At 41.9% G+C, this 15037-nt stretch overlaps 1 protein-coding gene across 1 annotated transcript; it reads left to right on the plus strand.

Annotated features, from left to right (window-relative positions):
* The first annotated feature begins 8784 nt into the window (after positions 1–8784).
* On the plus strand, positions 8785–14288 carry LOC110504320 (L-threonine 3-dehydrogenase, mitochondrial). The gene is made up of 9 exons (XM_021583102.3): positions 8785–9062; positions 10251–10455; positions 10982–11024; positions 11221–11291; positions 11458–11607; positions 11724–11896; positions 12212–12302; positions 12402–12671; positions 13046–14288. The coding sequence occupies exons 2-9, from the start codon at positions 10266–10268 to the stop codon at positions 13189–13191; spliced, it is 1134 nt and encodes a 377-aa protein (XP_021438777.1). The 5' UTR covers positions 8785–9062; positions 10251–10265; the 3' UTR covers positions 13192–14288.
* Positions 14289–15037: the final 749 nt, after the last annotated feature.

Below are 15037 nucleotides of genomic sequence, written 5' to 3' on the forward strand. Positions count from 1 at the left end.
TACAAGGAGAAGACTGATCAGAGATGCAGCCAAGAGGCCCATGATCACTCTGGATGAACTGCAGAGATCTACAGCTGAGGTGGGAGACTCTGTCCATAGGACAACAATCGTCGTATATTGCACAAATCTGGCCTTTATGGAAGAGTGGCAAGAAGAAAGCCATTTCTTAAAGATATCCATAAAAAGTGTTGTTTAAAGTTTGCCACAAGCCACCTGGGAGACAGACCAAACATGTGGAAGAAGGTGCTCTGGTCAGATGAAACCAAAATTGAACTTTTTGGCAACAATGCAAAACGTTATGTTTGGCGTAAAAGCAACACAGCTGAACACACCATCCCCACTGTCAAATATGGTGGTGGCAGCATCATGGTTTGGGCCTGCTTTTCTTCAGCAGGGACAGGGAAGATGGTTAAAATTGATGGGAAGATGGATGGAGCCAAATACAGGACCATTCTGGAAGAAAACCTGATGGAGTCTGCAAAAGACCTGAGACTGGTACGGAGATTTGTCTTCTAACAAGACAGTGATCCAAAACATAAAGCAAAATCTACAATGGAATGGTTCAAAAATAAACATATCCAGGTGTTAGAATGGCCAAGTCAAAGTCCAGACCTGAATCCAATCGAGAATCTGTGGAAAGAACTGAAAACTGCTGTTCACAAATGCTCTCCTTCCAACCTCACTGAGCTCGAGCTGTTTTGCAAGGAGGAATGGGAAAAAATGTCAGTCTCTCGATGTGCAAAACTGATAGAGACATACCCCAAGCGACTTACAGCTGTAATCGCAGCAAAAGGTGGCGCTACAAAGTATTAACTTAAGGGGGCTGAATAATTTTGCACGCCCAATTTTTCAGTTTTTGATTTGTTAAAAAAGTTTGAAATATCCAATAAATGTCGTTCCACTTCATGATTGTGTCCCACTTGTTGTTGATTCTTCACAAAAAAATACAGTTTTATATCTTTATGTTTGAAGCCTGAAATGTGGCAAAAGGTCGCAAAGTTCAAGGGAGCCGAATACTTTCGCAAGGCACTGTATATGTGTTGTTGTGTCTTCCAACTTTCATCTCCCCCTGCAGCAGGATAGGTAGAGACTGAGTCATGTGAACAGAGACTACACTGTGTGTCTTAACCTTTATTTAACAAGGCAAGTCAGTTAAGAACAACTTCTTATTTACAATGACGGCCTACACCAGCCAAACCCTCCCCTAACCCAGACGACGCTGGATCAATTGTGCGCCGCTCCATGGAACTCCCGATCACGGCCGGGTGCGATACAGCCCGGGATCGAACCAGTGACGCCTCTAGCACTGAGATGTAGTGCCTTAGACCGCTGCGCCACTCGGGAGCCCACACATGAACACGCACATAAATGGAGTTGCAGTCACACACAGATACATTCATGTCACTACAATGCCATACTTTTGTCTGTAGATGGCATCTACGGTATCAAATAGCAAAATTGTGTTTCCCAGGTCATCATGTGCAGTAGCCGGACCCTGACGGAAGCCAATAGGAAGCGCTGTAGGGAGGATGCGCTCCTCCTCCAGTCGGTAATTGACAGCTCTGGGCTGGGTTACATCGTTGACATAGGTTCCAAGCAATATGTTCAGCAGACCAGGATGACAGAGGACAGGTTGGAGTCCAGATCTAGCTACAGCTGTTGGAAGAGACTGCACTGCCAACTGGAAAGGTGTCTGTGTGTTTGCCTGTTGTGTGTGAGTTCTTTCATGTGTTTGTGGCTACGTATGTCTAACGTAGTTGCCAGGCTGTTTCTGCTTTAGCCAACCCCTTTTTTTGTCATGCCAAACAATGACACATTTGTTTGGCTGAATAGCTCTATGCCTATTGACTGAATAGTTGTATGTGTGTATCCCCAGGAGAGTCTGATAAAGCTGGTGGAGGCCTGTGGGTATCACTCCCACAGTGTGGACTGCTTACTGAGCAAGCTGGAGAACTCCCAGTTCTTCCATGGCCTGCATACTCACCCATTGAGCATGTTTGGGATCCTCTGAAAACGATGTGTATGACAGCGCGTTCCAGTTCCCACCAATATCCAGCAACTTCCCACAGCCATTGATGAGGAGTTGGACAACATTCCACAGGCCACAATCAACAGCCTGATCAACTCTATGCGAAGGAGATGTGGTGCGATGCATGAGGCAAATGGTGGTCACACCACATACTGACTGGTTTTCTGTATTCCCAGTCATGTGAAATCGATAGATTAGGGCCTGATTAATATATTTCAATTGACTGATTTCCTTACATGAACTGTAACTCAGTAAAATATTTGTAATTGTTGTGTTTATATTTTTGTTCAGTGTATGTTATGTAACCCTCTATGGTGCTCTGTGGCTGTGTCCAGGGATGGCCACACTGTTCTAGTCCATGGTTCAAAGGTCACAGACACCACCCTTCTGGTGAGCTCTTTGGCCCAACTCATCCTGGACCCAAATACACGCACACTGGCCGGCTTCCTGTGTGTGTATGTGTGTAAGGTTGGCCATGCCGTTGGATTATAACAGTGAGGAGGCAACAGCAGATATTGACTTCTCTTTCCCAGAGTGAGCCTTTTTATATGTAGATGGAGAAAATAGACTGGCGAAAACTGTATTTACAACAAAAGTGGTTGATGATCAAAGACAATCTGAATCAAAATATGTGGAACTCTATCAAAGAAAAACCCAGGTGTCAAGTATAGCTTTAAAACTGGAGGCATGCTGACCTGATCCCTGCCTCTCTCAAACAATGAAATAGCAGGGTTCTTATACCCACAATGCATCCGCCAATGGGAATATGTTTCACACAATGATTAATTAACAATCAAATCAAATTGTATTCGTTACATGCATCGTGAACAACTATTCAACCAAACTATTTAGCAGTCTTATGGATTGGGGGCAGACTTGATGCATTGGTACCGCTTTCCGTGCGGTAGCAGAGAGAACAGTCTATGACTTGGTGGCTGGAATCTTTGACAATTTTTAGGGCCTTCCTCTGACACCGCCTGGTGTAGAGGTCATGTATGGCAGGGAGCTCAGCCCCAGCAAACAGGCAGAGCGTCAATACACGATTAAGATCGAATCCTACTACACCGGCTCTGACACTCATCAGACGTGGCAGGGCTTGAAAACTATACTGAACAAAAATGTCGGTGCCATATTTCATGAGCTGAAATAAAAGATCCCAGAAATGTTCCCTATGCACAAAAATCTTATTTCTCAACAACAAATTGCACACATTTGTTTACATTCCTGTTAGTGAGCATTTCTCTTTTTGCCAAGATAATCCATCCACCTGACAGGTGTGTCACATCAAGAAGGTGATTAAACAGCATGGTCATTACACAGGTGCACCTTGTGCTGGAGACAATAAAAGGCCACTAAAATGTGCAGTTTTGTCACACAATACAATGCCAGAGATGTCTCAAGTTGAGGGAGCGTGCAATTGGTATGCTGACTGCAGGAATGTCCACCAGAGCTGTTGCCAGATAATGTAATGTTAATTTATCTACCATAAGCTGCCACCAACTTCATTTTAGAATTTGGCAGTAGGGCCAACTGGCCTAAAAACCACAGACCACGTGTAACCACGCCAGCCCAGGACCACCACATCCAGCTTCTTCACCTGCGGGATCATCTGAGACCTGCCACCCAGACAGCTGATGAAACTGAGAAGTATTTATGTCTGTAATAAAGCCCGGCTGGCTCCCCAGTGGGTGGGCATGGATCCCAAGTGGTTAGGCCTATGCCCTCCCAGACCCACCCATGGCTGCGCCCTTGCCCAGCAATGTGAAATCCATAGATAAACTCATTAGGGCCTATTTCAATTTACTCTTTGAAATTGTGTTGCGTTTAGATTTCTGTTCAGTATATCACAGATTACGAATGGAAACCCAGCCGCGAGCTGCCCAGTGATGCTAGCCTACCAGTCGAGCTAAATACCAAATATGTTCACTTCGAGGCAAACACTGAACCATGCATGAGAGCACCAGCTGTTACAAACGACTATGTGATCACACTCTCTATAGCCAATGTGAGTAAGACCTTTAAACAGGTTAACATTCGCAAGGCCGCAGGTCCAGACAGATTACCAGGATGCATACTCAGAATCAAGGGCAACCATTACAATATACACCTGTTCATATTATAAACATAAAATGTATTTCCATAGTGCACACAGTTCAATAAAGATTCTACACAATGCTTTAAGCATAAATACAACCAGGGATATAAACATGTACTGTACGTAAGAAACTATGCGCTCAAACACGCCCCATTTCTCCGTCAATTCTCAGACCAGGAAATTAACAGATAACCCTTCAATTAATGAGGAAAACAAGGTAAGCAGCTCCATTTCTTAAGCTTAACCCTCATGATTTAATAGTCAAACATGAATACATCAGTTGTACTTCCCGATCATAAATACATGAGTTACATACTGGGTGTAACAGCTTTCTTCCTGGGAAGGAGAGGACCAAAGCGCAGCGTGGTGAGTGTTCATCTTATTTAATACATAAATCCAAACTGAACACTTCAAATTACAAAACAATAAATGTGAAAACCGAAACAATCCTGTGTGGTGAAACAGACACGGAAACAATCACCCACAAAACAACAGTGAAATCCAGGCTACCTAAGTATGATTCTCAATCAGAGACAACTAACGACACCTGCCTCTGATTGAGAACCAAACTAGGCCGAACACAGAAAAACAACCTAGAAACACAAAACATAGAATGCCCACCCAACTCACGTCCTGACCAACTAAAACAAACAATGAACACAATAACTAGGGTCAGAACGTGACACTGAGCAATGCACAACAATGGGTTTTGAGCGCACAAACCTATTGACAGCGTGCGACCATAAACTCTCATGTCTACTCTCGTTTGCAGGTGATCAGCAACAATCAAGAGGACATCTCTACCCCACATTATTATCAATAAAGAAATGTGCTTCTCATCATCCGTAAATCATCGTCAGTGTCTGGTAATTCATCATTTCTTTAGATCAAGTGATGGAGCTCATGTGTTGATGATGCTGCTGGACTGTGTGTTGCAGCTGGCCCGGCAGTTCTCTGAGCCTCTGCTGCTGCGGCTGGCCAATGAGGTCTATGCTTCAGACTATGGCACCTTCCTCTGCAACAGCGATCAGGAGAGTTGAGACGTGTGACACCTGGATTCATCCGTTGTCCAGACTCCTTATATCCACAGTCCTTGTCCAAGAATATAGTCTATCCACACTAAATCCGCATCTGTCTCTACCTTTCCACTTGCTCTTCATCTGTCTCTCTCTATTGTTTGGTGTGCTGCAGGGGCAAAGGAGAGAACGCACTGTCTGTTCCAGTCCCTCCTGAGGCCCTGTGAGAGGAGCACTACTCTACCCCCTGTTTGAGCCTACTGAGCTGGTCATCTGGCCCTCCGTCCAGCCACAGTCCCTGCAGCTCTGGAGAGGTGAGTTACAGTACTACAGGCAGATCTGGGGCTGCTCTCCCCTTCAGCAGCCCTCTGACATACGCTGAATGTTGGATGGGTGAATCGAAATAGCTATTACATGAAGAGTATTTACTAAAACAGTTAATCGCTGAGTAATACGCACCGAAAAATATTGCATTATTTCCGAAGAACATGTCTTTTTCTGGATGTGTATAAGATCTGCTCCTGCGGGGGACCCAACATGCTCTTCACCTGAGGGAACACAGGGGGAGATACGGAACCTTGTCATTGAGTGCCGTGAGGAAAGTTGAAAACATTGATGAAGAGAGGACAACAATACAGTGACACACAGAGACACTGGAGGCTCATCCTGGTTGATTGACTGTTGAGGGAGAGAACAAATCTACTTTTATTGCAAGAGATTGCTGCTCCTATGGACATCAAATTGCATCGCATACTGTGAAAGTTCCTCATTGTTAAAAATGTTTCTCTATGACACATATCTACTCAAACTACCATTTTAACACTGTTTTCACTGCAAGTCCAGATTTTGTTTTCTAGAATTAAGAGATCAGGGAAAATGTAATGTATATTATTGTTGACAATCAAACATTTCACAAGATGAATTCAAACGATTTCATAGCTTATTTCGTGCAGGACGAATGTGATGTCCTTTTAACCTTAGCCTAGTACTATGATGCATTTCAGGACAAAACACATGTACACAACCGTTCAAAAGTTTTGGAACACCTAGTCATGTTGCTTACAGTATCAGGCTACCTACAACACATACAGTACCAGTCAAATGTGTGGACACACCTACTCATTCAAGGGTTTTTTATTTATTTTGACTATTTTCTACATTGTAGAATAATAGTGAAGACATCAAACTATGAAATAACACATGGAATTATGTAGTAACCAAAAAGTGTTAAAAAAAGTTCTAAACAAATCTTATATTTGAGATTCTTCAAATAGCCACTCTTTGCCTTGAGGACAGCTTGCACACTCTTGGCATTCTCTCAACCAGCTTCACCTGGAATGCTTTTCAACAGTCTTGAAGGAGCTCCCACATATGCTTAGCACTTGTTGGCTGCTTTCCTTCACTCTGTGGTACAACTCATCCCAAACCATCTCGATTTGGTTGTGGTAGGGGGATTGTGGAGGCCAGGTGATCTGATGCAGAACTCCATCACTCTCCTTCTTGGTAAAATATCCCTTACACAACCTGGAGGTGTGTTGGGTCATTTGTCCTGTTGAAAAACAAACGATAGTCCCACTTAGCCCAAACCAGATGGGATGGCGTATCGCTGCAGAATGTTCTGGTAGCCATGCTGGTTAAGTGTGCCTTGTATTCTAAATAAATCACAGACATTGTCACCAGCAAAGCACCCCCACACCATAACACCTCCTCCTCCATGCTTTTTGGTGGGAAATACACATGCGGAGATCATCAGTTCATCCACACTGCGTCTCACAAAGACACGGTGGTTGGAACCAAACATCTCCCATTTGGACTCCAGACCAAAGGATACTTTTCCACCGGTCTAATGTCCATTGCTCGTGTTTCTTGGCCCAAGCAAGTCTCTTCCTCTTATGGTGTCCTTTAGTATTTAAAAAAATGTATTTCACCTTTATTTAACCAGGTAGGCCAGTTAAGAACAAGTTCTCATTTGCAACTGCGACCTGGCCAAGATAAAGCAAAGCAGTGAGACACAAACAACAACACAGAGGTACACAAGCGTACAGTCAATAACACAATAGAAAAAAAAGAAAGTCTATATACAGTGTGTGCAAATGGCATGAGGTAAGGCAATAAATAGGCCATAGTAGCAAATTAATTAAAATTTAAAAAATTAACACTGGAGTTATAGATGACCAGATGGCGATGTGCAAGTAGAAATACTGGTGTGCAAAAGAGCAGAACAGTAAATAAAAACAATATGGGGATGAGGTAGGTAGATTGGGTGGGCTATTTACAGATGGGCTATGTAAAGCTGCAGCGATCGGTTAGCTGCTCGGATAGCTGATGTTTAAAGTTATTGAGGGAAATATAAGTCTCCAGCTTCAGCGATTTTTGCAATTCGTTCCAGTCATTGGCAGCAGAGAACTGGAAGGAAAGGCGGACAAAAAGGTGTTGGCTTTGGGGATGACCAGTGAGATATACCTGCTGGAGCGCGTGCTACGGGTGGGTGTTGTTATCGCAATGGTTTCTTTGCAGCAATTCGACCATGAAAGCCTGATTCACACAGTCTCCTCTGAACAGTTGATGTTGAGATGTGTCTGTTACTTGAACTCTGTGAAGCATTTATTTGGGCTGCAATTTCTTAGGCTGGTAACTGTAATGAACTTATCCTCTGCAGCAGAGGTAACTCTGGGTCTGCCATTCCTGTGGCGGTCCTCGTGAGAGCCAGTTTCATCATAGCGCTTGATGGTTTTTGCGACTGCACTTGAAGAAACTATCAAAGTTCTTGAAATGTTCTGTATAGACCGACCTTCATGTCTTAAAGTAATGATGGACTGTCATTTCTCTTTGCTTTTTTGAGCTGTTCTTGCCATAATATGGTCTTTTACCAAATAGGGCGATCTTCTGCACAACCCCCCTACTTTGTCACAACACAACTGATTGGCTCAAACGCATTAAGAAGGAAAGAAATTCCACAAATTAACTTTTAAGAAGGCAAACATGTTAATTGAAATGCATTCCAGGTGACTCCCTCATGAAGCTGGTTGAGAGAATGCCAAGAGTGTGCAAAGCTGTCATCAAGGCAAAGGGTGGCTACTTTGAAGAATCTCAAATGTAAAATATATTTGGATTTGTTTAACACTTTTCTGGTTACTACATGATTCCATATGTGTTATTTCATAGTTTTGATGTCTTCACTATTATTCTACAATGTAGAAAATAGTCAAAATAATGAGTAGTTTTTCTAAAACATTTGACAGGTATTGTATCATATTGTTTTTGTTAATAAATTGTTTCTGTATTCTGATTTGGTTGGTTGATGTGTGTTTCTGTTGGGTTTTAAAGACAGGAATCAGAAGTCCTCTTCACAGCATTTGACTCATAGACAACACACTACACCTGAGGTGACATACATTACACTAAACTGTAGTAAGTAGCATAATGCTTGTTGTCACTTGTCAAATATATTTTTGATCCCTTCTCTGACTCTGAAGTAAGCCTCTACGCTCCAGTCCTGCTCAAGCCAAACTCAGCTAAACATTTCTACACAATACAAATCCACTGTGAGCAGCTAGTCAGCATGTTTGCCCACATGTATTGCCTTGCAGGCTGGATATTGTAGTCCTTTACAATTGAGTCACGCCCTCTTGCGCTCTTACATCACAACAAGGAAAACCACATATCCCAGCATGACTTTCATCAGCCGTTTATCTAGTTTTACCCAATGGATGCTTGGTGCGCTTAATCCGTGACCAATCGGAGGGTAATCTTTTAATTCCAAGAGTTAACTACCATGAAACCCGTTTTACCAGCGCAATTTTCATAAATTCGTTTTGTAACATATCGTGAAACGCGATTGTGCGATCTGTAAAGTCTTCAGTTTGGGCAACAAGTGGTTGGCACGAACAGAGACTGATTGCAGGTTTTTGTCAGCACACAGGTAACATGTTGTTTTGTATCCATTCTACTTCTGAAAGATAACGCGTGGTGTTTCAGTCAATATGAACTGTATAAAATTGATGTTTTAAATGGGCTAAACAACAATGTTACATAACTAACCTACTCATTGTTGTACGGATGTGTAACTGAAAAACAGCTTCTTTCTCAAGGCTGACTGTTAAATAGGCATCACTAGCTGGCCTCCATCCAGTACCCTGCCCTGAATTTACAGGCAGGGTACCACCCGGTTACTCACCCCTGCACTTTCGAGGCTGCTGCCATATGTACATAGACATGGAAAACTCGTCATTTTAATAATGTTTACATACGGTTTAACCAATTTCAAATGTATATACTGTACTCTAGTCAAGGCCATCCTATTCAACTAATGCTGTACATTTACTATTCTATCCACGTATTCTTCAGATATACTATATATTCTATCCACACACGGTCCATAATGTCTATTACAGCCCATCACACACAAACACAGACACACACATATATATACATATATACATACATATATGCTACTCGCTGTATATTATATCTGCATAGTGACTTCACCTACATGTACAAATTAGCTCAAATAATATGTACCCCCACACACTGACTCGGTACCTGTTCCCCATGTATATAACCTTGTTATTGTTATTATTAATGTGTTACATTTTACTATTACTTTTTATCATTACGTTTTATTTTTGTCTACTTGGTAAATATTTTCTTAACTCTTCTTAAACTGCACTGTTGGGTTAAGCAATTCACAGTAAAGTCTACACGTGTTGTATTTGGCACATGTGACAAATACAGTTTGATTTGATATTTATACACACTCTGGACTCCTACATTGCTCGTCCTAATATTTCTATATTTCTTAATTCCATTCTTTTACTTTTAGATTCATGTGTATTGTTGTGTATTGTTAGATAGTACTGCACTGTTGGAGCAAGGAACACAAGCATTTCGCTAAAACCGCAATAACATCTGCTAACGTTACATATGTGTATTCGACCAATAAAATTTGATTTGATTTTTCCATTGCACTGTTCAAATTGTAATTTTTGAATTAATCCATAGAATGAACCGTGCCTGTGGCCTAAATGGTGTCATTCCTACTGAGTGAGATTGATTTTCCGGATGAAATAGATAACATAGCCTGTTGTCTTTGATCCATCTTTTTCCACAGGGTCAACAGCTCCACATGCTACCGGGTATGCGGTTCTGTATGCCCTCCGCGGCAGCTCTATTCGGATCGTTGTGCCATGGCTGTCGCAGCCGGGCGCGTAGTTTGTCATTCCGGGGCTGTAGTTGGTCGCCTCGACAGAACAGCCGGCGGAACAGTCAGGATTCAATTCAATCTACTGCAGAGAACCCACGAATTCTCATCACAGGTTAACTATTTTTTATTATCTCAAGTAGCAAATAACACTTTATGGCCCATAGTCTATAGATAGGCCCTATAGGATGTATATGTGTTTATGAAATTGAGTCAAATCTGTTCACATTTTTTTTATACACGCATAGGCATGCTGTCATTCTCTTTGTCATTTCGAGTTGTTTTCACTGTTCAGTAAGTGGCCATCCTCTTTTCCTTAGTACAATAGGCTGTGAGTAGACTGGGGACAAAAAGGCCCCAGCAAGTGACCATGGGCAGAATAATGGCCTGAGGCCAGTTTTTGTCTGTACATAAAGCTTTGATGAAAACAAAAAAGGTTGCAGCCTGGTTGAAGCAGAATATGACAAAACATCCAGCCCTACTTTTTTCTGAAATTGTACATAAGAAACACATTTTCACCATATATTCTCTGAGACCTTTTAGCAAATACAAATGAACAAGAACAATTGAGATGGTGTTGTTTCATGAATGCTTATGAATTCTGCATTGTATTGTGCATTATTTTTCTCTTTGTGGTTAAGGAGGCCTTGGCCAGTTAGGTGTGGGGCTTGCAGAAATCCTGAGGTAAGAAAAAAACTAAAGAGCAATCTTTTCTTCAATGCTGATTTCTTCGATGTTGATAGCCTGAATATTCCCCAGGTTGTCGAATTCTCACTTAACATCTAGTTTACCTTCTGGGGTTGGGCTCCTATCCAATTCAATTCCGTAAATTCCAGGAATTAACTGAAATGTCATATATTAATTGAATATCAATGTGTAGGAAACAGTACGGAACAGAAAACGTTATCCTATCGGATATTAAAAAGGCTCCACCAGAAGTGTACAGAAGTGGTAAGTTTTCTTATTTGGCACGATCAGCAATTCTCTATTGATCTCAATGTCCCTGCACATCTCCATACTGCGCTTCTCAAATCCTCTTCTTTTCTGCAGAAAATAACATGTTCCCTGCCTTGAAGGGGCAATCCGTAGTTTGTCAATCTCTTCTCCTCTCCCTCAGGCCCGTTTGTGTATGCTGACGTGTTGGACTATAAGAACCTCAGAGAGTTGGTGGTGAATAACCGCATCACCTGGCTGGTGCATTACAGCGCTCTACTCAGTGTTGTAGGAGAGGCCAATGTGGCCCTGGCACGCAAGATTAATATCACAGGTCAGCTCCAAATTCACACACACGCTACAGCAGTATCCAGGGCAGTATCACTGTATCCCTTTTTGCAAGGTTTGTATGTTTTTGTCTAAAGCTTCACTCCTTGCTGTTCTTTCTAGGCCTTCATAATGTGCTGGACCTGGCTCTGGAGAGCTGCTTACGTCTCTTTGTCCCTAGCACCATCGGAGCTTTTGGCCCTTCTTCTCCCCGTGACCCCGCACCTGACCTGTGTGTCCAGAGGCCTCACACCATTTATGGGGTGTCCAAAGTGCACGCCGAACTGATGGGGGAGGTGTGACCTGTTATGTTCATACATACAAATATACACACATCAACACACAAACAGTCATAGATGCAGTCATAATGCGACCACATTGCTGTCAAATGCACACTCTTGCACACACACAACCTGGCGGTCCTCTCTTAAAGCGAGAGCACACAACCTGCCGGTCCTCTCTTAAAGCGAGAGCACACAACCTGCCGGTCCTCTCTTAAAGCGAGAGAGTTTTCACATGTAGATTTTTCAGAGAAAGTAAGTCAATTAATTAACATAGTGCAGATTAAGTGGAATATGCTTTTGCTGGTTATTTGCTTCTCTCAATGTTAGTATCTTCATCACAAGTATGGACTGGACTTCCGCTGCCTACGCTATCCTGGCATCATCTCAGCTAACACACAGCCTGGGGGAGGAACAACAGGTAACCCATATTTATCATATAATCATTTATTAAGGTATTAATGCCATAGGGATATATTCCAATACATTCTGTGTACTTTTTTGCTCTCGTTTCCTATAGACTATGCTGTCCAGATTTTTCACGATGCACTCAGCACAGGTCACCACGAGTGCTATTTACGCGCTGACACACGTCTGCCCATGATGCACATTGGTGACTGCCACCGTGCGACTGTGGAGTTCATGCATGCCCCGGAATGCCAACTGTCGCTGCGCACGTACAACATCGCTGCCATGAGCTTCACCCCCGAGGAAGTTTCCACGGAAATACGCAAGCACCTGCCCCACCTCAAGGTCACCTATAACCCTGACTCTGTCCGCCAGACCATTGGTATGTTCATTGTTCACCTTATTGGTGTGTGTCTGACTGTCTGTGGAGTGTTTTTAATTGTTATTGAACCTCAAGATGTGTGATTTGAATTAAGCCATAGCAGAAGTATATGAAACATTTTCTCCTTCATAGTGTATAGGCTAGAGTAGATATGCATTGTATTTTTGTATTAAATATTGTAAGCCTTACATGTCAGCCTTTCTCTCATCCTTGACCTCCTACAGCATTGCTATTTCAAATCGAATCAAATCAAATTTTATTTGCTCTGGGTTTGCTTCACACGGTCCCCAATCATGAATGATGTCATCATTGGGTCTTATGAAAGTTGTGATGTGTAAAATAACTATTGACCATGATTGTCCCCTGGTGTGTAGCAGACAGCTGGCCAGTGAGGTTTGATGACTCCAATGCACAGAGAGACTGGGGCTGGAAGTCGACCTATGGGCTTGAGGAGCTCGTCTCAGACATGCTAAGCACCATCCATGACAAGAAGACCAACGCCGGACTGCCAGTCAGCTAGCAGGCCCCACTCACAGAGACTGACCTGCCAATCACTATTCCCTTAAATCCACTTCATTCTGGGTCTGCCTATCACAACAGACCCTCTTTAACCTTAGCATAATTTCCAAACCAGGAACCTTTTGTATGTCAGGAATATTCTACCAATAAACCAGGGACTATTTTCAAACCAGGAGTCTTCAGCCAGAACCACTCAACTTGCCACGACAGTGGACACTGAAACCACACACACACGGTAGGCAGCACACGCTCTCATAGTAGCAGCCTTACTCATTACAGTCAATCATTTTCTTCTGTTGTGACTTTCTTCAGTTTCTGTTGTTTTAATTGTGATAGAGATCATTTAAGTATCATAGCAGGTTTAACATAAGCCTCAAACCTCTGGGGGAAATAGGCTTCAGGCAAATTATTTGACATATAGTTAAGTCAAATCAAATTATGTTTGTCCCATGCGCCGAATACAACAACCTTACAGTGAAATGCTTACTTACAAGCCCTTAACCAACAATGCAGTTTTAAGAAAAATAAGTGTTAAGTAAAAAATAGATAAGTAAAAAAAAATTGAAAATAAAAGGTACAAATAATTAAACAGCAGCAGTAAAATAACAATAGCGAGCCTATATTCAGAGGGTACCGGTACAGTGTCAATGTGTGGGGGCACCATTTAGTCAAGGTAATTGAGGTATTATGTACATGTAGGTAGAGTACCCCTACCATCAGTTTACAGTATCTTAAGGGGTTGGCTTTCATTTCCCTCTTGGCCTGCTGCATTAGGGTAGTATAGAGGGCACAGTGAAATGACACAGCAGCAGTGAGAGATATAGGAAAACCTATCAGGCATAATGGATGCAGAAGAAACAGAAAATCCACAATGTTTATAAAAAGGCCTGCCTTTACAACACAACTTCAGAAGATGTTAAAATATCTTCATATTTCTTTACAGGCACAGTGTTATTTTGGGTACAAATGGGTACCAAATAAATTCAGAATTGAAGCCTTATTTTTAATTAAAGACTTATTAGAAATATATTTGTGGGCAATGAGCAAAATTGCAGTGTACTTTCGATCAGAAATGGAATAAATCTCTTAATTTGCTCATTCTGTTTTGCTATTTGCTGTTGGGGGACTGATTTATTATGGCGGTATTCTAGGCTACTAATCGGTAGGCCTACTGTGTGTTGATGAACAGACCTTGGCCTACAAGCATTTCGCTACTTCTGCAATAACATCTGCTGAATATGTGTATGTGAGCAATAACATTTGATTTGATCATTCAATAATTTTGAATTTCATCATAGGGTTTCATAACTCCAGCAATATTTTGAGCTACAATCCAAAGACAACGTTGGTGCAAAATATATCACATTTCATTAGGTTTGATTGATACATAACATACAGTTGATTGCTAGAATGTAACATTGAAATAGAATGTTGCTTACAGTATCAGGCTACCGACAATACATACAGTACCAGTCAAAAGTGTGGACACACCTATTCATTCAAGGGTTTTTTTCTTTATTTTTTACTATTTTCTACATTGTAGCATAATAGTGAAGACATCAAAACTATGAAATAACACATATGGAATTATGTAGTAACCAAAAAAGTGCAAACAAATCAAAATATATTTTACATTTGATATTCTTCAAAGTAGCCACCCTTTGCCTTGATGACAGCTTTGCACACTCTTGGCATTATTTCAACCAGCATTGGGGAAGGTATTGGTATGTGTTAATTGTAGGGGTGCCCATGGGGCTGGGGATCAGAAATGTCCTGTGCGAGAGAGGCAGTTTGAGGTTTCCAGGGTAAGAGTAGTGCAGAAATTGTCATATGCTGAGGCAGTGAAG

Source organism: Oncorhynchus mykiss, chromosome 25 (genome assembly GCF_057628025.1).
Source record: "Oncorhynchus mykiss isolate SJ-2025 chromosome 25, ASM5762802v1, whole genome shotgun sequence".
Lineage (NCBI taxonomy): Eukaryota > Metazoa > Chordata > Actinopteri > Salmoniformes > Salmonidae > Oncorhynchus > Oncorhynchus mykiss.

Coding starts and splice junctions, on each gene's coding strand:
- LOC110504320 (XM_021583102.3), top strand. CDS start 10,266: ATGCTACCGGGTATGCGGTTCTGTATGCCCTCCGCGGCAGCTCTATTC. Junction 11,608..11,723: donor ACGCAAGATTAATATCACAG/GTCAGCTCCAAA, acceptor TGTTCTTTCTAG/GCCTTCATAATGTGCTGGAC. Junction 12,672..13,045: donor CTCTGTCCGCCAGACCATTG/GTATGTTCATTG, acceptor CCTGGTGTGTAG/CAGACAGCTGGCCAGTGAGG.